Source organism: Aythya ferina, assembly GCF_964211825.1.
Source record: "Aythya ferina genome assembly, chromosome: 2".
NCBI lineage: Eukaryota > Metazoa > Chordata > Aves > Anseriformes > Anatidae > Aythya > Aythya ferina.
This window is the reverse complement of record NC_140297.1, coordinates 53,991,544-54,018,970: the sequence shown is the minus strand read 5'-3', so window position 1 is coordinate 54,018,970 and position 27,427 is coordinate 53,991,544. Positions and strand designations below refer to the sequence as shown.

Here is a 27,427-nt window from a genome sequence, read left to right as displayed (position 1 = left end):
TAATAAATGTCCAAACAGCTCATTGCAGCCTGAATACCAAATATGAGGGCTGCTTTTTAGATTTGAAGTAGGATATCTATACCATTTTTGCTTTAGAACAACAAAAAAAATATTTTTTTTTTCAGAAGCTGCTTTTAATAGCCTGAAATTTAAACTGATCAGAACAAATTCTATTCAGCTAATCTTCAGTGTTCAGATCATTGTTGTAGCAGGACTGAAAAGTGGAGCTATTAGGTGTTTTTTGCTCTGCCTCTTAAGCAACCAGCAACTCTCCTTTTGGGGATGGAAATCCTTCCATGAATATCCACTGCTGCTGGCTGAATGAAAAAAATGTCTTCATTAAGGCCATAAGAATCATTAAGACCCTTTTAAAGTATTCTGATGCATCCTGCACATCATACCATGCAACAAGTTGGTTGCTCTAGGACTGGAAAATTCAGATCTGGACTAAGAAAACAAGAATATTTTAAATCTAACAAAGTACTGGCTGAAATAGAAGAATTACTCTGCCAATGCTTGTGGCACAATACACTGTTTACCTCATTAAGCAAGAAAGCAAAAAAATATGTGAAATTCCTCATTCAGGAAAGACTTTTCATTCTGCTGAAAGGAAATTCAATGCCACTATAATCTTACTAGAAACTCCTTGGAGAAGGAAAAAGAATCAGTCTAGGCAAAGCTTTTTTAAGGAGTCAGCAATTACTTATGTTTCCCGGCAGTCCCCTTTTTCCCATTTCTTCTAATAAAAAAGAAGAAGAAAAAAAAAAAAGTCCCTCCCTAACAGAAAAAACAGCTTCACAAAGATCTCGAGTCGCCTGCTTCATGACCTGTCACTTCATTAAAGATCACAGGGAAAAAGCTCATACTGACAAAACTCGGTGTCCACAAAACTTTGTAATTTCTCTGCAGACTCCAAACCTTGCTACTTAACACACAAGGCTTGATTCTTTCCCCAATTTTTTTTTTCCTTCAAAGTTTGTTACCAACATAAAAGCACACCACATGCAAGCAAGCCCCACCCCACCCACAACTGCACAAATGAGCTCAGGAAACTCTTGCAGCACACTGCATTATAGACAGAGCTCTATCACTGAATTGCCAAAGTGATATATTTTTTTTAACCCCTATCTTCCTCCCCGCACACACACTTCACACACACAGTGCGGACTCCATTTCACTCCCTACAGCACAGACTGCGTTTCACTCCCTCCTGCGCAGCACTAAGGCGGCGGCTAGCAAAACAGAAGCCCCACAAAATCAGTTTTCTGACTGGGGAAAACAAACAAGAAAGAGGGAGAGCAGGAAACTACGAACCTACCTATGGAAGCCATCATGACAGAAATTCTCTCGCGAAGCGTGGGCTGTGCACAAACTTTTTTCAGGGCAGAAAAAAAGAAGAGCTTCCTCCTATTGAGCCGATCGTGCTGCATTCTTTCTGCAGCTCAGAAGAGCACAGCAGCCAGGCGAGCTCCTCCACCGCGGGGAGGCTCGGGAAAAGCCATTCTCCACATCAGAATACCAATCACTCTGCTCTGTGCATTACAGCTCCACAGCAAAGAAGTTTCCCGTGTCCGCATGGAAAGAAAACCAGACTCACTCTAAACAAAGCCATTCATTTGAAGACGGAGTTCACTCCATCCAGACAGAAAATAATTCACTGACCGTTCCGGCTCGCATTGCTGCTCGCTGTTCCTGCCAGCATGCCCATTCAGTGTACTCATGCTCTGGTAACTCCACCTCATTTGAATTATTTATTTTTTTAAAACCTCCCTCTCCCTTCCCCCAGACTCTCACACTCACTCACAGCAGACTCTAGCACGCAAGGCGCTGCTCCCCAAACACTTCCCAACTTGTTTCCTCGGTCAGCTTACAATGCTCACAGTCCTTTTCTTGACAGACTACCGGCAGACAAACCACAGGGGGTTGGTTGGCTGGTTTGTTTGTTATTAGGCTGATACCCATTCATGGTTCCTGTACCATTTAATTTGACCTCCCAGATTTGTTTCTTTCAGAGAGAGTTGAAATTGAGGATCTAAGTGCTTTTTAATGTGGGCAAAGGCCAGCTGCCGTATAATGCCACACCAGCTCACCACTGATAAATTTAGTATGCAGAGCTCTGAAAAAGTTTGACTCACTTCCCATGCCTTCTTTGACAAAACACCATGTGCAACCTTGCTGTACTGCATTCAGCATTACCCCCCATCATTGTTCAGTGCAGGTTTTATTTACAGGTCAGGAAAATGAGTGGAAACACTGCAGCACCAGCACGGGCAGCACGCTTCCTCCTCAGATTGTTCTTCAGTGTCCCAGGGCACCAGATTTTCTGAAGGGATGGCTACAGGAAATGACTTGATATGGACAGAAACAAATACGAAGATGTAAAGCTTTCCTGTTATGAATTACTCAATTGCTTTCAAATTTCTAACAGCAACATACTTGCAACATGCACACTAAACCATGCTGATAGCCTTGAAACACACAAATCAGCTTGATTACAGAGATGAATACTGGTAAATTAGGTAATATTCTGCTTTCTGCCATAGACCAAAAGGTACACAGAATCAAACTACTTTTTTATAAGAACATTCACTCCTGCCACTTATTTTTTTTCATAGCAGCTATTCATACTAAACAATTTCTTAATAGTAGCATTCAGGAGACCAAAACAGCAAGTACTGATTGTGACAGACACCATAGTATCAGCTAAAAATAAGGAACAATCCTTGTCACAGAGGCAGAACAGGTTATTAATGCAGCAGTCCAGTACTGCCATTAATTATTTTGATTAATTTATTCTACAACTACACTTTCTCTTTGTCTTGGATGTTTCTTGGCAGAGACAAACACATTGAACACTCTTCAAACTCCTATAAACAGTAATTACTAGAGAAAATCTTTCCATAGAAAGCATTCCTGGCTTTGCATAAAAAGCACTGTATTCACAGGAAACATTTGGATGTCCAATTTCCTTCCCGATTTTCAAGTCTGAGAATTTACACTTGCTGAAATGGAACAGAACATGAACAGTAACATTTATACATGATAAGAATTGTTTGAGAAGTGAAGTGAAGGCTTAGTTAATGAAAAAGCATTCATTTCCAACGTAATGTGTAAGTGTAATATAAGTAAAAACTAGGTGATTAGAATTACATTTGAGACAGTACGGATGGTGGAAGGGCTGTGGAAGAAGCAGAGCTTTAAATAATTCAATAAGTGGTTTTCCTCCTCTAGTCATAAGAGATATTCCAGGAACAAATTCTGAAATGGCAGGAAAATATATTTCACTTTTCTGAGGCCACTAAACAAGAAGACCATAAATAAATATCACCTTAATTCACACGCTTTTAATTATAGAATAGAGTAGTTCAGTTGGAAGGGACCTATAAAGATCAAGTCCAACTGCCTGACCATTTCAGGGCTAAGTAAAAGTTAAAGCATGTTATTAAGGGCATTATCCAAACGCCTCTCGAACACTGATAGGGGCATAATCCATCTCTCTAGGAAACCTGTTCTACTGTTTGACCACCCTCACGATAAAAGAATTTTTCCTACTGTCCATCCAGTCTGCACATCCACTGCACTGCTTTATGCTATTCCCTCACATTCTATCATTGGTTACCAGGGAGAAGAGATCTGCACCTCCCTCTCCATTTCCTCCATTCTAGAAGTTGTAGAGAGCAATGAGGTCACCTCTTAGCCTTCTTTCCTGCAAACTAGACAAACCAAATATTGTCAGGCTCTCCTCACAGGAGAGGGGGGTTGGAACTAGATGATCTTTAAGGTTCTTTCCAATCCAAACCATTCTATGATGAGCCTGCCTTTCTGCCCTTTTATCAGCTTTGCTGTCCTCCTCTGCATGCTTTCTTAGTATCTTAGTATCTTATATCCTTTTTATATTGTGCAGTCCAGAATCGCATGCAATACCAACACTAAATAAAGTGGGAGAATCACCTCTTTTGACCAGCTGGCTCTGCTGTGTTTAATGAATCAAAATGCAGATTGCCCTCTTGGCTGCCAGGGAGCACTGCTAGCTCATGTTGAGCCTACTGGCGACAAGCACCCCCAGATCCCTATCTGCTGAGCTGCTCTCTAGCCACTCATCAGTCTGTATCTGCCTGGCATTACTCTATCCCAGATGCAGAACTTGTTGTTTTCCTTTGTTTGACTTCATGCCATTCCTGATCACCCAATGCTACTAAACTGATCGCTCAGACGTAGCCCCACTCGCTACAACCCTCTAAGCTCTTTCTATTGAGCCAGTGTAAGATGAACCTGTTTATCTCACAGGTGGACAATTTGTCTAGAAAGATACTGTGAGGGACAGTATCAAAGGCCTTACTAATATCCAGAAAGATTATGCCCACCTCCCACCAAGTGGATGACCTTATCATAGCAGGAGATGAAACTAAGACGGGACTTTCCCTTGATGAATCCAAGTTGTCTATGCCTGATAACTGCTTTTTTCTTTGACTGACTTTCCATATCCCCCAGGACAATATTCTCCATAATTTTTTTTTCTACGGACTAAGGTTAAACTAACATGTCTGTGGTTTCCTGGGTCTTCTCTCATGCACTTTTTACAGATGGGTATAACACTGCCTAGCTTCCAGTCAGTAGTGACCTCCCCAGACTCCCATGAACTTTGGTAAATTATTGAGAGGGGTACAGATATAATACTCACTAACTTCCTCAGTACTATGGGGTAAATCCTGCCAGGCCCCATGGAATTAATGAATGTTCAGCTGATACAACTGTTCCCTAACAAGTTAGGTGATCACAAATGGAAAGTCCCCCCAGACATGACCCTCCGACTCAAGAGGACCAGGCAACTGAAGATCTATAATTAATATGAAAAACTGGGGTGAAAATAGGCAAATACCTCCATCTTTCCCTCATCCCTACTTGTTAGGTGACCATCTGCTCCAAGTATTTGTGCAATGTTTTCCTTGGACCTCCTCTTGTTGTTGACATACTTGGAAAAGATTTTCTTGTTGTCTGACACCACAATGGCCAGTGTCAACTCAAGTTGAGCTTTAGCTTTTTTCATTTTCTCCCTGCAGATGTAAGCTGCAGCTCTGTACTCTCCCTGTGAAGCCTGATGTTGCTTCCAGAAGACATAAACTTTCTTCTTCTACCCTTACTTCAGGAGGAGTTCCCCGTTCACCTAGGCTGGACTTCTGTTCTTCTTGCTTGACTTACCATACAATGGGACTGCCTGCTCCTGAGCTTTTAAAAAGTGATTCTTGAAAAGTGACCAGCTCTCATGGAACCCTAATCCTCTAAAACCACTTCCCAGAGGACACCATTAACTAGCTTTCTGAGTATTTTAAAGTTTGCTCTTTTAAAGTCCAGGGTGACAACTCTGCTAACTTTTTTCTTCTTACAGCAACAATTCTGAATGCAAATTACTCCTCTCCTACTTGGCTCACTAAGTACTTTTGACCAGAAGCTATCTTCAACGCCCTTTAGGAATTTCCCAGACTTGCTTGTCATGGCAGTATGATATTCCCAGTCTGGGCAGCCAAAGTCTTCCATAAGGACAGGGGTAACCAATCCCAAGATTTCCCCTAACTGGCTATAGAACAGCTCATCTGTGTCATGGTCCCTGGTGGGCAGTCAGTAGTAGACACCCATGACTGTATCTGCCCAGCAATGTACCATTCTCCATCAGACAACCTTAAAGGAGGGTTGCTCAGTCACAGCAACCCTCAGTGCTCAGCCCTCAGTCACAGACTCAGCAAACCCCATGATCTGTAAACAAATGGTATACATTTACCCAGCACTCTCACAACAGAAAGAAATCTGGGAGTCAATCACAAGTCACTGTGCATTTCAGATTTAGTGCTATGTGTCTGAATGTGAATAGCTTTATGATTTTTTAAAAAAAACTTTTATGAACTTGCTTAACTCAAGCGTAGAAAAATACAGAATAAATTACTTTTTCCTCTTGTACAAGAGGGCAGAAACAAAGAGAATAAAAGTAGGAGAACAGAATCTTAATAAATAAATAAATAAATGAATGAATAAATGATAAATATGGCCTTTGGGCGCCTAATTGGGACTGAACGTGTATTTTGTCTACTTCCTCACACAATACTGGCAGTTCTGTAATTCCAAAATTACAAAACACCTTGGATTTGTGAATGCAGCAGACCAGACCTTCACAGGTACCTAAATATGGGATCATTTAAAGACTTCAGTTGCTCTGAAGAGGTATGCTCACAGCTGTACTTCAGTTTTTAGAGCTTTCTTCTACTGTAGCCTTCCCTTAAACTACATGGATTACTGTGGCACATCACAGTCAACAAGTGCAACATCACAGTAAGAGGTCTGGCTCTGGTAAATTTTACTTCATGTAACCACAGCAAGGGAAGCACTTGTTCCCATGGATGTTTGTTACCTTAAGCTTTTCCAACCAAAAGGACTAGTAACATTTCATAAAAATGTTACCATGTGCATTGCTAACTAGCATCAATAGGCATATGTAATAACAATCCGTATCGGCCAGACTGCTTCCTTATCCAATCTTCTATTTCTATTAAACTGATGATAAATTTCTGCCTATTGCTTATCTTTTACATCTTCAGATCAAGCATGAATCAGTGTTTTTAAGGTTCTTCTTCCTTTTTATCTTACATATATGCAAGATATTATTCAAATATACTTTCAAGAACACATATGTATGCAGTTATTCCATTAAAACATTTAAAAAAAAAAAAACACACTTGGAAAAAGTCCTTCAAAAGCTTTTCTTTTGTAAAGTAATCCATGATTCACTGGCTATTAGAGAACAGAAAAAACAACAACCCCTAAAGCCACCAGTGTATCAGGATTTTTTCCAAGTTTAGTTGAAGAGGTGCATCTGCTTTGAGACTCTAATCAGAAGCTATAATACAGTAGAGGCTTGTATAAACATTTTTTTTTTTCACAATAATTTGATTACATAAACATTTCTTTGACATTTACAACTTCAGAATTATTCTGTTTATCCTGTCATCTGAATGTTAGAAGTGATCAGCCCTCATAGACATGAGTGAAAATTAAAAGAAAAGCTGCTAAAAACCTTTGGAAATGCCATAATCTTTTAAGATCATGGGTGCATAATCCAAGAAAAATCAGTTATGCTGGACAGCAAATATAAAATCTTAAATAAAGAAATAAATCCCAAATAATGCTACTGCTTTATTTCAGAGAAAATGCCTCTGGGCTAGAGCTACGAAGATGTTGGCTAAACACTTCATGACTAAACTTTCAGACATATTGCTGCTGAGTGGAATTCAAAGCACCAGGCCACAAGCCTGGATTTGCCATGTAATAGATGGGGCACTTTTATAGATGAGGATAGATGGGGAGCTTTGAAAGAATCTTGTTAATTTTGGTCACTTAAGGCTAGGTTACAAACACAGCATACAGGTGGTTTTATGCAACTGTAGAAAGTTAGCTAACAATTGCAGGCTGAAGGAGTATTTTTACACGAGCTTCACCATTACAGACTTTAAGTACTTTATTTATAGAGACAGCCCTTTATCCTCTATCCTATTCATGTCAGTGGCTTTAAAAGAATGACTACAGAGCTGTCAAGACCTTAGTGATCATATATAAACCTAGCAACAAAACTATCACTGCATTCAAGCCAATATTTACTTTGCTGGTTGCAATTTTGTTGTCCACTGAGTTTACAGTCCTCAGTACTGAGCAGATTCTAAGGTGACAGAGCTGCGACCATCACAATGGTAACACACTGTTATTTTGGTATTCTTTTCTAACTAGCCACGGGCCTTTTCTGACCTGCTTTTATTCTCAAGAGTAACTCAACCTGAAATTTCAAAAATTTCCACGTCTTCCTAAATGACTTCTGAAAACAGTTCTTTGAGATGCAGGTATTTGCAAACCTGTTAATGAAACTGTTTGGTATGCTGCCACTGGTGCTTAGCAAAGTTCCAAATAACATTGATTATTTGCTCCTTGACAGAGCAAATATAAACTAGAATGATATTGCCAGAATAAATATCACATACAGAAGGAGAGATTTTGAACATATTTGACATTCTCTGTTCTGTTTTGTAATGTTTTCCTACACTTCGCCTTCTTTTTCAAACATTCTTCATTACAAATTCATTGCCAAAATATTTGTGGCAACTGAATACAGGCAGGCAGAGTTTTCAAATCAACTAGGCTGTCCCTCAGGCATAGAAATAAATGGTAAAAAAAAAAAAAAAATCTAGGTACAGCAGGAACTTTTTCACTAGCATTATACCTTACAATTTCTTACAGCAGGAGCACAGAATGAGGTCTGTATTAGTTATGTGGTTCTCAGCTTTCACGTAGAAGGACAGTTTATGCATACCCCACTGAGTAGGCGGTTTTATTAACTCTCTGAGTGGGTCATCTCCCAGCTGGGAGTAAAATCAGTTTACAGAAACTTACAACTAACAGGCACCCTTGAAAACCACGGAATGAAAGGTATTAATAGTACACTCTCTTTTAACCAAATATAAGAGTAGCAAAATGACAACACTGAAAAAAAAAAAAAAAAAAAGAAAGCCAAAACTGATGTGTAATCTCAAACTACCTTTAAAATACTGTAACTAGCATTTTGCAGAACAAAAAAATAATTTGCTTTCCATTGGATAATCTTTTGCTGTGACCTACAGTAAGTGTAGAATGTTCTATATAAGTACAGAATAAAAGCATCATCTTAGGCATCCCATCACAGGAAACTAGGAGCTACATCTGTTCACTGCATTCCATACAGACAGGAACCTGAGCACTCAGAAAAAACACTCATTGGTATCATTTATTCAATTTTTTTCATTAATGCAATATAAACTTTTCTGTCATTTATATGATTAATCTTTCTGAGTTTGGTGAGTAAAATACATATAAATGAAAACTCAGCTTGACTCCAACAATTAAAAACATCTGAAAGAAAGTTTCCTTCACTTTCTTACGGATTTCATTAACTTGTTCTTCATTTATCTTCTAAGGGTAAAAAAGTGTGTAAGCAAAAATGTCAATACAATAAATGACAGTAATAAGAAATCACAACATTTTTCAGGCTTTTTAAGTGATAAAACTGTCTTGCAGATCTATTCACATGAAATACTTTGACTGAAGTTTGGCCTAGGAGTACTTGAAGTCAAAAAATAAAAAGACAAAAAATAATCTAAGTATTCAATGCATGTCGGGAAAAAACAGGGGTTGGGGAAAATAAAATTGCTAAGATGTTGTTCAAAAGCCATCCTCAGAGCTTGTATGCTACATGAAGAAGCCAGGCCACACTCATGCCAGACATGAGAATGGAGGGGGGAAAAAATTAATGTACCTATGGTCCCTCAAGGATCCAAAAGTCATCGGGGGTGATGGGTGGGGGAGAATCTCATACACCAGGTGTTTAGAGCAGAAGGCGGCGGAAGAAGCGAAGAGGTGAAAATAAGTGAAAGCAAACTGAAAAGTCCAAATGGTATTACAATAATTGTCTGTTTCAGATACAAGGCTTTTTGAAAATAAGTAAGTAATATGCAGGCAACAGAGAATAACCTAAAGCCTAATACTTAAATCCAAAACTGTAATTGTTTATTGTAAACATCTGTTTGTTGGACAAAATGCCTATGTAGTGAACAGATATATAGAACAAAATGAAGCACCACTTCTTATGAAGAAAAATGTTGGTGATCATCCTCCTGAGTATGTAACTATTTTTGCAAAATGGTAAACAAACAGAGGAACACAGAGAGAGAGCGTGCAAGTAAGTGCTCACCATGTAATTTTGGTGCAATTTACTTGCACCAAAAATTTTACCATTACAGCAAGTACCTTATGCAAAGTCAATGTATTTTCACTGACCATCTGTAACACATGAATTTGCCTTATGTTCAACATAATACAGGTCACATCAGACCCCGTCCCTTGCAGAAGCTTGGCTCTCTGATCTTTTAGAAAATTTTAGCATGAAATATTGCTGTTCAAGCATCAAAAGAATTTCTGATTCTGTTATCAGATACAACACAGATTGCAACCCAAAATATATTAATGATCCAGAACATGTTATCAAACTACAGTATCCAAAACCAATGCAAGGTATTGCAAGGTATTGAGTATACAATGATCTTTCAATGATCAATGATCTTTGACAATGATCTTTATTGTGTAAATCCAGTAACAAGAATTACACCTTTTTGTCAGCTTTGACATCTCTCAGCAGAAGAAAACACATTCATATTGTGTTATACTACTGCTTCATCACATACCATCTTCCATGGACTTGGCCCTTCCTAACTTTTTCTGTTCAGGTAGATTGTATTCTTCATAGCAGTAAAGACAAGCTTTAAAGCAGTAGAGACAAGCCATGACATAAGCATGCCAAGGTCAACTGCAGGACAATGAAAAACACAATACAAACCTTGTCACTCTGCCTTGTAGTAAGCATCATAAATTTCTTGTCTCTGCTTCTAATTTTTATTGCTTATAAATAACATCAATATAAATATACATATATATATATATTTATATTTTTTTTTAAAGGAAGGAAAGGCAAAAAAAAAAAAAAAAGAAAAAAAGTGCACCTTTGTGTTCAGGAGGACAGAGTTCATGACAAGCATCCACTGAAGTGTTTGCACTCATGTTCTAATCAAAGAAACCCATGTCTGGAAAAGTTACATTCATATCTCAGTGTGGACTTCATTTAGTTTTGGACAGTATACCTTATATAAACAGTGAGGGGGAGGACAAGGGGAGAGAGGTATGAACAAGTATTACATGATTTTTTTTCATATCGTGGAGAAAGCTTTTGCTCATCAGAAACTGTGAATTTTTCCCTCTAACAAATCAGTATCACTTTTATTCCTTATGCTGTTAACCCTGCTAACACACAGGAAAAGTTTTCATTTCAAAACTTTAGCTTTTTTATCATATGTAATTAAGGAAAACGTTTCATTTCCCTTGCAACTTGGTGACTGTAAGAAATGACAAGCAGGGTATAACAATATAAAATTACAATCAGCAATACATTTTTCAGTAAAGGACATCTGTTAGGTTGAAGTTTTACCTTTCAAGAATTTATGAAACACTCAACACTCTATTGGGTGATGTAACAGAATAAGCCTACATTAGTCAACAGGGAAGAATTTAGAATAGAAGTGTCTCTGTCAGATAAAAACATAGTATGTGTTAGAAGAACAGTGGAAATACATCAGTGTCTGATCTTGATTAGCTCCATGACATCACAAGGAGAAAATAAGACCTTTTGACAAATTTTAGAAAAGATGCAGCTTGTATGCGTAGTAAAAGCTTTGAGTACAGTACCTGGGTTAAGCTCGCTGGCAGGTATGAAAAGGCCCTACACACGCTTGAAGGCTTTGAGATTCCTCAAAAAAGCAGAAGTGCTATCGTTCCACCATATGTACTGGTTGAACTACGCAAGAATACTTAGACTGTTTGGAGAATATGGAAAAAACAGGATGTCAAGTCTTCTCCTTGCCAGTAGTACATGGATAAAGCATTATAAATAATCTACCCTTGTTCTATGGAACTCTGGCTTCTGCTGCAAGACAGTGCTTTTTGTGAATGCAGACTTTCTGCAAAGCTCTGTTTATGCTTTGGCCATGGCTGAGGAAAGGGCAGCTTCTCATGTCCAGCCTGAGGCGTGAAAGGCAGGAAGACTCTGAACTGGAAGGCGTGGTGAGACAAAGTTCAGTTCTCTGGCAGGCAGCTTGCTTGTTGCTTCTATATACAAAGGAACTTCAATTAGCTGTACCCTGTCTGAAACAAGGGAGCCTTTATAAGCTTCAAAATGGCCTACAAATAGTGCTTCTGTTCTTTCACTGATGTATAGTACTCTCCCATGAGATATACAATGGCTATTGTGTTACAAGAAGAGCTGTATCTGGATTCTATCTGGAGCCTGCATTATAAAACTAGCCAATTTATAGACTGCTCATGTTTGTCTCAAGAAACAAGGTGCCTTTCAAAAGGTAATTCAGAATAAACTCCACAGGTGCCACAGTACTTGCCAGTTACGTAAAGAAAGAAAAATGGTAATTGAACTATGACAGCAAGCAACACACTGTACCAGCAGCACTTACAAGAAGGAACTGCACGCCTGAACACAGACTGAAGAAGGCTTAAACTTGCTCACTTCTGAGAGGGAACAGGGCTCTGAAAAGGAATTCTGTTTCCTCTAGCTGATGTAGACGGAATGTCTCAAATTCATGGAAAGAAAGAACCATTACAACATAGGTAATGAAAAGGAGACACATTATGTAACAGCGCTGAACTGACTTGTCCTAACAAAGCAGCTTCACCAGGGAAGAAAAGGAAGATGTCTAGGGCTAACAGAGAACCATTTTATACCATGCTTTGTCAGGCTACAGTGAAGATAGTGCCCTTCACTTCAATAAATACTTTAAGAATAAGAATTAGATGTGTTTGTGATATATGGTACGGTGTACAGCAAAAATAACTTATAAAAGATCCGATAATTTTGTTATTTGATATACAGAGGGATTGGATGCCACTGTAATTCTTGAATATAGTATACACATTTATTCTTTTCAAATGTGTACTTTAATACTTTTCTAAAGTAGCAAAACTACTGACTTCTAGTCAATGATTCTGTCATGATATGACAAGCATTAACTACACTGAAAGCTATTCTCTACAAGGAAATGGGGAGGAAATAAGACACTAATATACAGAAAGACAATAAGAGATTTGGTAACCAGATGATACAGCATCCTCATTACTAACTTAGAATGCAGACAAGCAGAAAGGCTAAAATGCAGAACAAAACAATTTATTGTTCAAGGGTAATCTGAACTGAGACAAAGGAACAATCTCTTAATGGCAGAAATTGAGATTCAAGACTCTATGACTCCGAAGTCTGCAATCTGTTGAAAATCTCTGGAGAAGTCAGTATGTTTCCCAACTTCTACCCAAAAAAAAAAAAAAAAAAAAAACAAAAAAAAACCACAAAGAAGGAACTTAGAAGATGGGTATTGTTGCAAATGTACTAAAACTTAGGACTGTTAAAATTATTTGCAAATTGCATGATATTATAATAATTTTTGTTGCATGTGCATTACAACAGTCTCAATCACAGTAACAGCAACTTTTGTTCCCTTCAGTTCCTTGCCTTATTTAACACACAAAACATAATGGTCTTGCTCTGGCCATGAACTAGGGATTACCAGCAGATGTACTGAGAAGACTCCTTTTTGACCTCTTGCTAAAGTCATGAAGCATTCCGGTATACTTCCGCTTCAGTTCTCCTAAAGGAGCAAGCTGAGTCCCTCAAATTAGTGGACAATTACCACCTGAGTGCCTTTCCACGCTTCAGTATCCTACTTGTAAGACAGTATCAGCAAAACAAGAGAAGATAGCACTTGGAATTAAACATGGCAATCACCAACAAAAGAGAGAACTACACTGAAAAACACTAATTCCTCCACAATGTGTTCTAACTCTTGAGCAACAGCAATGGCAACCATTTAACAACATGTTAAATCTACAGGAAAATAACTGCAGGTAAGGAAACTGTATTTGATTTGCTGATGCTGCCCTAAGGACTACATCTACCCTAACCATTTAAAAGTTAGGTAGGTTGACTAAAAGGCAAAGCCACAGCAACTGAATGATAAACAGATGTCTCTGAACTGTGTAGAAGATTGCTTTATTACTGAAGATAGTTTTATTCTGTGTTAATGTTATTTAATTTGCTAACTATTAAATAAGGCAAATTAAACTGAAATGCTTTTTTCAAAGTTAAAGACACAACAGTATAACTATTGTTGCGTCAAAATTCACCACAAAATTTATGTGAAACTCTACTATTGCGATCCTACATGAGACAACAGACATAGTCTACGTAATAATTCATATATATAACTATATAGATGTACATGTATATAGTTTTATCATTTGAACATCTTCCAGTGAAAAAAATTAAATGAATGCCTGTGATTTTTATTCAGGTTTTGAAGAAATTATGTTGGCTTCTTTCTATGTCTAGTACGTTCTGATATACTCATGTGAAATACTGGTTTTGTTACATTTTTTTTAAACTTATTGTTTTAAAATAATTGAACATTGAAAAGGTGACAAGTAATTTTTCATATTCTTTTGGAATAACTGGAGTAATGGAATAATTTTGGAATAATTCCTTTGGAAATTTGGGAATTTAATTCACACAAAACAAAATAATAATGGAATAAAGATGGAAAATTATCCATGCACAGTCTGTGAAAATAACACATGAATTTTGACTCATAGAGGACACCTCACAAAATACATACAATTGTATTTTTAGCAGAGATTTATGGTTACAAATAAAATTCTTTAGTAGTAATTTAAAGCTAAATCACACTAACTTATTAATTAACACTTATATAATCATCTATTACCAATGACTTTTCTCTTCTTTTGCATTTACAAACTACTGTGGCAAAAATAAATAGATAAATAAATAAAAATCCAGAACTTTCATTTGTTTGGTGAAGCATCTTCTTAACTTCAGCATAGCTATTGCCCAGCTGTATGATAAGCTTCATTTGCACAGCAAGATGGCAACATATAAGTCAATATTTGGTAGGAGGTTTCCTACTAAAAATCAAAGAACTCAAATCTACTGACAGTAGTATTACGATACTATCAAATAACAGCAATGAGATCTTTGAACATTTAGACTACTCAAGCATACAGAGAACAAGAGCAGGACATCCTTAAAGCACTGAACTCCATTTTCTCTTATTGCCATGATGCAACTGCCTGATTGCTCCACACTGATTTTGGACGCTGAACATGAACATGTTCAGAATGAACATGTTCATGTTCATGTTCATGTTGGAACTTCCCTGTTGGAAGTTAACATCATTAAGTCTTTTTGGAATAATTCTTCATTGTTTACTTCTTTTTGATATGATCAAAATACTACTGCTAAATTCTACTTATCTGACTTGCATGTCTAAATTTATCATGTGTACATCCTCTTTATAAAAGAATAGCCACTATTAAGTTCATTGACATCATACACAGTTCTGTTTCAAATTAGTTAAGTAGTATGGGGATCTTACCAGGACTGGTTCTGTACAGCTCAGATGGGCTGCTGACCTTTAGGCTGGAGACAATCTGTTGATGGTGTAATGGGGGCGTTTTCACTAGGAGAGAAGGAAAAATACAGTTTCTCTTCAGTAACAGATAAAATATTTTAATAAATAGATAAATAGATGCAGACATATCCTTACCATATGGTGTCTCTGGTGACAGTGGAAAAGCTGGTGTAGATGGGACAGATTCATTTCCATTTTTGGCCGAGAAGATTCCCCCATCTATTTCATCTTGGTAACATGTCACAGCCATCTAGAAAGGGCACAAAAAAAGCAAACTTACAATGTGAAACTTTCCGCTTAGCCTTAGAACACAGAAGTTTTCTTAAAAATTTCTTCCATTGTTCCAGCACAGAAATCTTAGAACATTAAAATCATGTAAACGTATACAGAGGACAAAAGAAAGACAGCCTTAAACACTGAATTGCATTTCTAAGGTAACTCTTATTGCCACAATGCAAGTGGCAAATTACTTCATGTTGATTTTGGGCACTGAACGTGAACATTGAACTCCCTATTGACCATTCACTTCATAACGCTTTCTTGCAAAATTCTTCATTGTTTACCTCTTTGGTCTCCCCTAGAGGAATTAGTGATCCTGGATTTACAGCCTGGTCAGCAGCAGGAGACTTCATCCATCCACATCTGCTATACAGTGGCTGCCCAGGGAAATCATTGTCATACTGTCCAACACTTAATTTTCTGTTCCTTCCCACTGTTGCATCATCATCTTGTGAACCTGTTGATGACAAACAAATATGTAAAACAATTAATACGTCAATCGCTTTTTTTCATTTAGAGTTATTAAAACAAATGCCTCCTGTGGCCCCTTCAATGACTCCATTCAAGGATGCTCATGAAATAACCGGTTCATAAATGCTTTATAAAACCACACAGGTGGGGGAAAAAAAAAAAAAAAAAGCCAGCTGTGGTTAGTCTTGCTGTCAGAAGCTGGAACATATCTGCAGTACACTTGGTTCCAGTGGAGTGAAGCTACATGTTTTGCTGATGCTCATTTTTGAGAGGTTCCTTATGCCTGATGCCACTGGTCAAGAATGTCAGCAGGGGCCGCTACAGGCAAACAAATGGGAAACCTTTATCTCCAGCCCTAATACAGCAGGTTTCAGCAGTAAAATCATAGCTGCTTTCCTGCACTGCATTTTCCCAGAAAGACCAGGTTTTTAGCTGTGTCTTTATAACACAGACCTTGGACCTTATAAATCCAGCTCACTGTACAATTTGTGACACACAGTTAATGACAGAAATTAGGTATTAGGTATACACGGGAGCTGCAACATTTTGGATTCTGAGGAATGAAGCACAAAAGATTAAGCTAAACCAGAATAATCCAAGTTATTCAAGGGCATGAAGCAGTATTCGTTTTGAGCATCACTATTAAAAGAGTGTCACCAGATACAGCTTTATGATTAGAAACACTCTTTATTTAGCCAGACCATGAAGCCATAACAATATGAGTCAAAAGCATGCCCTTCATCTAAAACAGAGAGAAAAAGTGTTCAGCTTCCAAATACATTCATTTTACGATCTGAAGCAGTCAACAGAAGCCAAAACATAATTGCAAAATTGTAGATATTTATTGCACAAATAGGTATCTGCATAGGATAACAGTTTTCATTCAAGATTAAAATATACACGGGGATTTCAGCTTAAAATCCAACATACTTAAGTGGTTCTTCGTTGACATACATATGCAACATCCTGATGAATTTGCTAGTAATTAGTAACTAATCTAAATAAATTAAAAAAAACTATAGGCACTTTCAAAAATCTTGCTGTGCTACACTCAAAGCCACTGTGATAGTAACTACTATTAAAGCCAATATAAATGAATTAATGAATTAATTAAAACTGCTATTCACTTCTGGAATTTCCAGGGCTACTGGGAAACAAATGAATTTGTTCAGTCTCACAGAATCATAGGTTGGAAAATACCTCCAAGATCACCTAGTCCAACTGTACTCACACCACCAATATTACTCACTAAACCCTTCCCCTAGTTACCACATCCAACCTTTCCTCAAACACTCCCAGGGATGGTGATGCCACCACCTCCCCGGGCAATCTGTTTTAAGCCTGAAATGGTTTGAATTTAAGAGATGGACAACGAAGCAAAGAAGTCAACAACAATGACTTTAGCTTAGTTTATTGGTTTCACAAATGTAGTCAGAGTTCTTCAGCGCTTTCTCACTTATTTCAACAGATGACTAGAATTTTTAATTTAAAAGATGTCTTTTACAGTGAATAAAGTGTCAGGAGTCAAGACATACTAGAAGTCACATAATTCATTTTTGTCCTTGTAACTTAGCTTGAAGTTTTGGCACGACTTCAAAAATAACCCATGAGCAGATATTTATTCTTTTAAAAGCATTTTGTATAGCCTCATTTCTCTTCTTTGCCTTGTGAAGTACAAATATATTTGTTTCCCCTAAGGAACAAATAGTAACATTCCAACAGCTTTTCATCAGAACTGCATCAGGCATTTGTTTTGTCAGATGGTTATCATTGCATCAGTGGTACAGCTAACAGAAGCATATATGTGTACATATATATATTTATATATAGTTTAAACCATAACCAACTGCATAAATTACAACCAAGCTGGAAACCCCTTACAACAGGTAATTATGAAATCAGATTTAAAAGAAATGCATGTATCATCATCTTGTTGTTTACTCCTTAATAAAGAGCTCTAAATCACATTATAACTTGTGTGTTCCTTTTGTCCATGAAAATGTGCAGTCGCCTTTAAAAACTTGAGTATTACTTCAGGCCACTCAAACAGTTTACCCTTCTATTCTGTGTAAGTTTTCTTGAAAGAGTTTCTTTTTTCTCCTTTTGAAAACAAAGCATTGTCCCTTACGTCCCTTGGAAAAAGGGACAAGTAATGTCCCTTTTGGGAAAGATGTTGAAGGGACCAACAGTGCAAGTAGTGTTCTCCTTTGTCCTCCCAGTTAGTGACTGGGACCTAGGAAGAAGGAGATGAACAGGTCAAGTGAATGAATGGCGAAGAGGCTGGTGTCGTGCCCAAGGTTTGGGGTTCTATGACCTTGGACACACCTTTGATGGACCAGGCATGCTGACACTGGATGGGACACCGCTGTCCAGGTGGGGCAAGAGTGTTCTGGGCAGTAAGCTGGATGGACTTATCAGGAGGGCTTTAAACTACATGGAGATAGTGGAAGGGGATGCACTTCTGAGTGAAGAAAGCATACCTGAGAACACCATCATTCTAAGTAACAGCAGGGAAATGTTTGTGAACTGTCCCAGTGTAAGGGTTCTAGAAACACAATACGACCGATTGTCAAGCTGAAATACCTCTATTCCAATGCATGCAGCATGGGAAACAAGCAAGAAGAACTAGAAACCTCCTTCTTCATGACTGTAGGAAGTGATGCATTAACACTTAACCAACCATACATTGTCACGTATCTTAATGTTTAAAAAATATAAATCCTAGAACAATTACTGTGATTTATTTTTTTAAGATCATGCAGTCAGTCTTTAAAAAAAAAAAATCTAACTGCCTTCTGAATTGTATGTTAAGTAAAATCATAGAAAAATACAATGGTTTGGATTGGAAGAGTCATTAGAGATCATCTAGCACCAATCCCCCTGCCATAGGCAGGGATGCCTCCCACTAGACATGTGCGGTGCTTAGCTGCCTGCCAGGTTAGATCACAGTCCTCCTTTTGGTACCCAATGTGGGGCTCAAAGCATCAAGAAAAATGACAGATCTGACCAGAGCGCGTTAATACAAAATTGTTATAAGCCTAAGATCAGTTTAATAGTTGCTAATTACAATGTGGATTTTTTTGATCTCAAGTCTGCTGTGCTTGTTTTCTGAATCATGTTGTATAGCACATTGCTTACTATATGTGTTCCCTGTTGTGCTGTTTATCATTTCTGGGAGCTGGTTTAAGGTTATTATTTTGCTGTATTGTGTAACACTGGCTTCTGATATGATGAAGTTACTAGCCATGAGACTAATTTGGCATTTGTATTCAGCATTGCCATTTGCTCCATACCTCAGAAACCATCTCTTGAAAACTATCAATAATTATACCTTTCACCTTTTCTCCTCGGGGAGCCAATCTGTAGGGGGAACAAGATGGAATATATTTCCCACTTCTTCACTCTCCCTTTCTCCTTCACCTCCCCTTTCTCCTCCAGGCTAGTTATGATGGCTCTTCAAAATTTTGAATATCCTTGGGATATGGAAACCAGCATGTTCCTGTTGTCATGCAACCTAAATGCACTTCAGGTTTTGTTTAAGGTTAAACAACTACTTAAGAATGCCAGTATCAGTCAATCCTATATGCAAGACGAAACAATGGAAGAGAAAGTCAGGTCGGGGGTGGGGGGTGTGAGCAAATGGCTGTGTTGTGCTTAGCTGGCTGCTGGGTTAAACCACAACAGGGATACATGCAACCCTAGAGAGATCCTTTGTGTGGTAAATCACAAACAGGAATTATGTTGGCTTAGCTGATGACTTGAACATATTATGGAAAGAGATCTGAATATCTTTAATACATACACATATACATAAACATGTATTATACATATTTGTATGTGTATGTATCTTTTACATAAATGTCATGATGCCAAGGAGAATTAATTTTATTACAGTGGTTAATATTTATTCATTTTATTACAGTGGTTTTCTGCCCCATCAACAACATTCTCATCTTTCATGCATATAATCCATAATTATATAATATTATTCAATTATAATACTTATACAGATTATAATCTATAATCTATAGCTATATGTTTACCTGTTAAACTTATTAGGTTCTGTGTGTACTAGTTATTTCTGCTGTGGAGATGGAGATGTAAACTCTTATTCAGAAGTGCACTTAGACTACTTAGACTGAAGGTCTTCCTTGCTGCACTCAGCAGCTGATTATACTTCTGCTACTTCTTTGCTGCATGCTAATCAGTGCTTAACAATGTGACACTGACAGGGCAGCTGTTGTGTGACAGCTAGGAGTTATGCTGCTGGTTCACATGGGCACCAGTGATGCAGCCAGGAGCACTCTGAGGAGAATCAAGAGGGATTACAGAGCCCTGGGAGCAGCAGTAGAGGACTCAGGAACACAGGCAATCCTTTCATCCATGCTCCTGATCAAAGGGAAAGGGTTTGAAATGGCCAGTTCGATGTAGCAAACCAACAGATGCTTACAGGACTGGTGCCACAGGCAGGGCTTTGGCTACTTAGACCATGGGACTGGCTTTGAGAAGCCTGGGCTGATGCGGTCCACCTGGGATTAAAGGGAGGGTAGGGACAGGAGATATTACAGAGGGGGGTTTGCTACAGGCCACCTGATCAGGAAGAACAGGCGGATGAGGCCCTCTGTAGATAGAAGCAGCCTCACATTTGCAAGCCCTGGTTCTCATGAGGGAATTCAGCCACCCCAATACCTGTTGGAGGGACAGCACAGCCGGGCATAGGCAATCCAGGAGGTTTCTGGAATGCACTGATGACAAATTCCTTCTTCAGGTGACAGAGGAGCCACGGTGGAGAGGTGCTAGTCTGGATCTCATTCTCACCAACAACTAGAGAGGGGCTGGTGGGGAATGTGAACCTCAAGGGCAGCCTTAGCTACAGTGATCATGAAATGGTGCAGTTTAGGATCCTGAGGGTAGCGAGGAGGGAGCACAGCAAGCTCGCTACCCTGGACTTTGGGAGAGCAGACTTTGGCCTCTTCAGGGATCTACTTGGCAGAGTACCATGGGACAACACCCTGGAGGGAAGAGGAGCCCAAGAAACTTGGTTAATATTCAAGGAACTTCAAGCTCAGGAGTGATCCATCCCAACAAAGAGGAGGTCAAGCAAAAACACCAGGAGGCCCACATGGATGAGGAAGGAGGTCTTAACCAAACTTAAACAGAAAAAGAAGGCCTCCACAGGACAGATAGCTTGGGAGGGATACAGAGACGTTGTCTGAGCAGCCAGGGATCAGGTTAGGAATGCTAAAGCCTGCTTAGAATTAAATTTGGCCAGGGACATTAACGGCAACAAGAAAGACTTCTATAGGTACATTGGTGATAAAAGGAATGGTTTCAAACTAAAAGAGATTTAGATTAGAGGTTGGAAAGAAATTCTACACTCAGAGGGCAGTGAGGCACTGGAACAAGTTGCCCAGAGACATGGATGCCCCATCCCTGGAGGTGTTCAAGATTACATCAGATGAGGCCCTGAGCAACCTGATCTAGTGGGTGGTGTCCCTGAGTATGGTGGGGGGGGGAGGTTGGAACCAGATGATCTTCGAAGTCTCTTCCAACCCAAGCCTTTCTATGATTCTATGTTTCTATGATTCTATGATTTTGTGATAACGTATTATACAAAAGATTTCAATAAGCCATAAAAATAAACTTGTTCAAACTGGCTTTAAATGCTGTGGTTTGTGGGGGGGAAAAAAAAAAAAAAAAAAAAAAAACAGAAAGAGTATGAGAGTATGATGCATTCGATCACAATAGGATGAAAATGCTCTGGAGTCTCTAGATTCTCATATTACCCTGGTTACCACTACAAATAAGTGAAAAACATACTTGACAGTAATTTATCCCTTGAATAATCTGCAGGCTCCATAATGTACCATGAATAAGTATTTGCTTTGCTTTAGTATTAAATAATTCTAATGAGGGACTAGAACTATTAAATCATACTATTATGGATTTTTGTAAATCAGATTAAGGACTTTTTAATTTATAAGGACTCAGTTTACATTTACAGATACACTCTATCATTTTCTGGTTAAGTAATGCATTGGAGTAGTGTTTCAAATAACCAAAGTTTCACAGTAAAAACTACCATTACATTAATATAAAATTCCAAGAGATAATTCTTAACTTATTAACTTTTATGTTTACCATTACAACCTAAAAGGCATTGGAGCTTAGAAAGATGTAAATAGGAAAAGGTGGTTGCAGGAACCTTCTGGTAAGTGATAAAATCTTTTTATAGACATCTCTGTTGACTGAACAAAAGATTCACATTCAACAAAACAAAACAAACAAAAAAGTAGGAAACTCCCTTACATTCCTATTCCATCACAAATAAAATAATCACAAATCAAATTTTATAGGTAAGATAACTCCTTGATTTGTAGTTATCACTCAAGTAGGCAAGTATCTTTAAACTTGTAGTCTCAAGATAACAAAGATGGGAGTGGGTTCCCATTTTTTTCCAAATTTATATCTTTTTAATCTCCTCTTTAGTGCCACTAACTCTATACTGTGGACAACCAGAATGCAGTTAAGTCACTCTTCACAACAGAAACACAACTGATTATATAAAACTATACACTTAACCTGAAGCTGGCAAGAAGGAAAACCAACACTAGTGCTTCCACACAGGCCTCAGAAGGCTTTCATACAACACTGAAATACTCTTACAGAAGGAACAGAGATCTTCTCCTAGTGCTAGTCACCCAGTACTTTCTCTCCTGTGCAGAGTATTTTTGGTTGAGACTACTTTCATTTCGTGTGTACTGCTTGATCAGATAAAGTCCCAATGTTGTTAAGACCTCACAGTTCTATCAAGTCAAACATATTTTAAAATTATGAATGTTCCAGCAGTACCTGAATGTGTTTTTTGTAATCCACATAAATGCAGCTTATCAGTACATTAATCTAATAGATGCATAAAGGTCATCCCACCTTCAGAGGGCTAAAACTTAGTTGCTAATTTCAGAAAGTTTTTTAAAAAATAAAATAAAATAAAATAAAATAAAATAAAATAAAATAAAATAAAATAAAATAAAATAAAATAAAATAAAATAAAATAAAATAAAATAAAAATAAAATAATGAAAAATCTATCCTGATAGCCCTTTTCTAGCAGGACTAAGGACACCAAGTTTCATAACATGAAATATTGAAATGAAAAGAATCTTACATTTCAGAAGCTCAGCCAATTCCTTGTTTATAAAGTGGTTATCTTATGTTCATTCAGTGAAAGATAATGATCCAAACAGCTTCCCTTTCCATGATAAGATACACATGAGTCTGCAGCTAGTTGGAAAGGAATGCTACCAATGCTAAAAGAATTTTGGAGTTTGAGCCCCAACAAAGCCAACTGAAGGAAATAATAACTTCAACAAGTTTTAGACCAACACTTAAAAAATTGGGTTATTTTTCTAGGAAAATTTACAGTCTCTGAAGTGGTTTAAAAGTAAATAATCAACAATGTATTAAATTTCTCCAAATTGTTTAACGTTATTTTTTTTTCTGTTGGTTTTCCTTGTCAACTATAAACCATAAAAATATTCAACACTAGAAATAAAATTCATTTGACCCCTCTCATAAATTCTTTGGATGGAAATTCACTGATACAATTCCTACTACAAAGAAAGATGGAACAAGTCATAGTCACGTAAATGGTGATTAACAGGAACTTTTGTGCAGTCAGTGATATAGTATCCTCTACTCCACAAATGAAATAAGAAAATGAGTCTTCAGAAACACAGATTGTGATTTCTGTATTCCATATGCTCTTCTTTTCCACCAAAACTCTTGACAGTGTCAAAGCCTATTCAACAGAAATCAGACCATCAGGAGTTATTGCCATGTAACACACTCGGGAACTTCCATTTCTATACATTGTGGATACCACCACCAGCACCTAAACTCTCCCAGTCTCTCTCCAGAATGCATATGAAACATGATGAATTGTTATAGCATTGAAATATAAACGTTAGATCTTGTCAAACTAAATATTCGAATTACAATTACTGTCATCTTCTCTGGATAGAGAGCTTAAATAACGTTAGTTTCTCATTTAACTTTGTTTATTCCACAACAGTATTTTTGGAATATTATAGTCATTTCAACAATGTCCCTTTCACAAGACACAAAAGGTGACATCAATAGTTTTAAGAAAATCTGTCAAACATTTAAACCATGTATATGCAGCTTGTGTCTGAAAACCCCAGGTCATTTGAGAAGAGAAAAAAAAAAAAGAAAGAAAATTTTCAGAACTCAAAGAAACAAAAGGAAAGCTTACTAGTATACATATATTTGATCAATCAACCAACTAACGCAACTTAACAGATTTAAAAAATAATACCCACAACAAATAACAGACTCTGTAGACAGATGACTTGGAAATCATTCCTGTGTACAAGTATGTCTCAGACAGCAGAATATAGAGAGGAACAGACAAAGCAGAGGCACTTCAAGTGAGCTTCTCACCATAGCTTCAACTTATGGGACAATTTAGCATGACATTAAACAGGATCATCCTGCTCAACTCACAGATCAATAAAACTCTGTTTTTTCTCAAGAAAGGTACTGTGAAAACTCCCACAGTGTTTTTCCAGTGCCCCTTTCACAGGCCTTACCATAGTCATGAAGGTTGAAATAAGACTCTGGGAAGAATTATGTTAGCATTGCAGAAATTCCAGATGCTGTTGCTTACAAAGAATTTTAGAAAGACTTGCGTAACTCTGTCTACTATTACCATGAAACATGGGAATTCAATCCAACCGGAGGATTAACAATTCAACAAGAAAAAAAATGAAGTCCTTAAGTTAACTTTTAATAGAGCAGTGTTTAATGATCGCCCCACATATTAAAAAATAAATAAATTACCAGAACAATATCCAAATCGATAGTGATTTCCTTCTCCGGAACCATTTATCTTCTATGAAACTCAAGATTTTCATAGAAGACTCTTAACGATCAAGCTTTCAAGACAGCTTTAGACTTAAACCAAACTATTCCATTTTAATAATGTAGAAACAGTTTTACAATCACTGTTGTAAATTTAAATAAAACATAACCTCTTTAAAGATAGACAAAACTTGAGCTAAATGCTGTGTTGGAGAAAGGACAAGCAAATGTATGTCCAGCTGAAACAAAATGATGTATTTTTGATTGTACAAAAATACAGAATACATTCAGAGAACATTGTTTCATGAAATATATAATATAATGTCCTTTCAACTGATGGCTGGACGTGAAAATTTGCCTCCTGCCTCCAGTCTCTTTTAAATTTCATCAGGTTTAGTGGCATATAAAGGATAAACTTCTCACTCAGCTTTGTTATTTTGCCAAATTCCCACTTTGACTCCTGTCAGAGCTCAATAATCTAGACAGCACATGGTCAGTACATGAAGCCGGCAAGCAACCAGGAGTTTGTCCTGCTTGGATAAGAAATACCAGCAGATAACATGCTGCTAGTCTCCTGCCTCCCTGCAGAAAGGTTTTGGTGAATTCACTGGCATCCCCTTCCACAACCACTCCTTCTGCAAATTGATTCCGGCACTCTGACTGCTTAGTTGAGTGAGGAAATAACTTGTTATTAATCCAAAGAGAAACTATAGCATAATGTTCCAACTAAAATGTACTTCCTCATCTACACAAAGGATCGCTGTACTGATCAGTGAGCTGCATTATCTTCTGAAAATAAACCTACACTACTTGTGTAGGTTTAAAACAAATAATCGGTACGACTTTTATGTATTAAACACCAATTATGCCCAAATGTTCAGATCCCTACCTCTACAGGAACACTGTTTCAAAGGGATTAAGTAGAACAAAAGCTGATTGAGTAGTGTCTGATAACTTCAGTGTCCTAACCTTTCTCAAATGTAGTAGGAAGTATTATTGCAGTCATAAAAATCTCTTTGTTCTCAAAAAAAATGTCCCATGTTTAACAATAGTGAGTAAGCAAAGTATTGTTTTTGCTTACTTAGAACTGGAAGTAGTCTAGGATTCAGACACTTGATAACCCAATAGTCTTACAAGCAAATTAAATGATCTGAACTCTACCCCAAATCCACGTAGGCCATTAAATCTTTCTGCACAAGACAGAGCAGCTTCATACATCTGGACACTTTTGCTTCCTGGCCCTTCTACACTGTGCCAATTATGGGTGTTACACCTCTTGCAAAACTCAGTCATTTCTCTACACCCATAGAGAAATGTCATAATTATGCTACTGTCAGGAACACATCCTGGAAGTTACATGACCGATAAATATTTCTGGAGTGAAATGAACATGGCATAAATTGACTAAAAAATTACAGTGCTGCTAAATGCAATTACAATTCAATTTTTAACTTTAGCTTACAAATTAGTTTAACTAAATGTAGTTTAACTGAAACATTTGAATTCAAACTCCATTTTAAACTAAAAACCACATTTTTTTTAACTGTATTTCAATTAAAAACTGTCACCTCAGGTCTTTCAGGTAGACTGGTTTGCTCTCCCATGGAACATAACAGTGAATGGAAACATCTGGAATAGTTCAATGCTTTTTAAAATTATTATTTAATAAAGTAAAAAAAAAAAAAAAGATTTATTTCCTTCTCCTCCTCTGTCTGAAGCATGTAGATATGCTGTAGCGTAATTTATGAAACCATAATTTGAATCATTTTCAAAGATTTATTTTTGATAAAGTAATAACCTCTGAGGATATTGCAGATGTTTAGCCACCTTGTTATTATTAATTTTCCATGTCATCTAGAGACGTAGGGATTTTCTTGAGGGAGGGAAGGAAGACGGTTTTGTCCACTTTAATGCAGTATTTATTAGCTGAAAAACTATCTAGTCTCCTGCAAAATATAAGACTGTAACAACTGTATATCTGCATTGCACTCACCACATTAAGGACCTAAGGATGTTTTAAGGCAATATATTCAAAGGAAATTATAACTCATGCATGCAAAAGATGATTAGAATTAGCTGAGAGAAACAACAGAACTTTGATCTTATGGAAAAGACAGCCCCTCCCTTACTCATGCTCACTTAGACAGACATTTATCTCTTAATCATGGTGATGGAAACAGGCTACATGTTTCTGAAAAGTAAAAGTAAAAACATATTATTCATGCCATTACCCAAAAACCTCTTGAACACTGATGGAAATGGGGTATCAACCACATCTCTAGAAAGCCTGTTCCACTGTTTGGCCACCCTCACAATAAATAAATTTTTCCTAATAACCAGTCTGAACCTCCCCTGATGCAGCTTTGTGATACTCCCTCGTGTTCAGTCATTGGTTACTAGGGAGAAGAGATCGGCAACTCCCTCTCCATCTCCTCAGTTTTCTAGGTACGATCAAAAAATTGTTTTAGCTTTCCTTCCCTACATCTTAGCGACAATACTTGTGGTAAAAGATGGCTGGTTAGAGGAAGCAAGTCTTACAAGTGATCTCTAACAGTAGATTAAGATCATACATTACTAGACACGAAAGAATATGCATAGAGTGAAGTAAAGAGAGAACATAAAGTTGCAGAGAAATTTCCTCAGGCTGCATACTTTCCCAAAACTGAAAATGAAGAACTACTGCAGCACTGT

General features: G+C 37.5%; 1 protein-coding gene across 7 annotated transcripts in view; it reads right to left on the bottom strand.

Moving 5' to 3' along the window:
* The window catches only part of TNS3 (tensin 3), a 247,381-nt gene that overhangs the window by 39,244 nt on the left and 180,710 nt on the right, over window positions 1–27,427 (bottom strand). For all 7 annotated transcript variants that reach the window (XM_084510046.1, XM_084510042.1, XM_084510044.1 and 4 more), the window contains 3 exons: window positions 15,668–15,840; window positions 15,240–15,354; window positions 15,069–15,152 (listed from right to left, as the gene is read on the bottom strand). In XM_084510046.1, coding sequence (XP_084366172.1) covers window positions 15,069–15,152; window positions 15,240–15,354; window positions 15,668–15,840 — 372 coding nt within the window. The remainder of the gene's footprint in view (window positions 1–15,068; window positions 15,153–15,239; window positions 15,355–15,667; window positions 15,841–27,427) is intronic.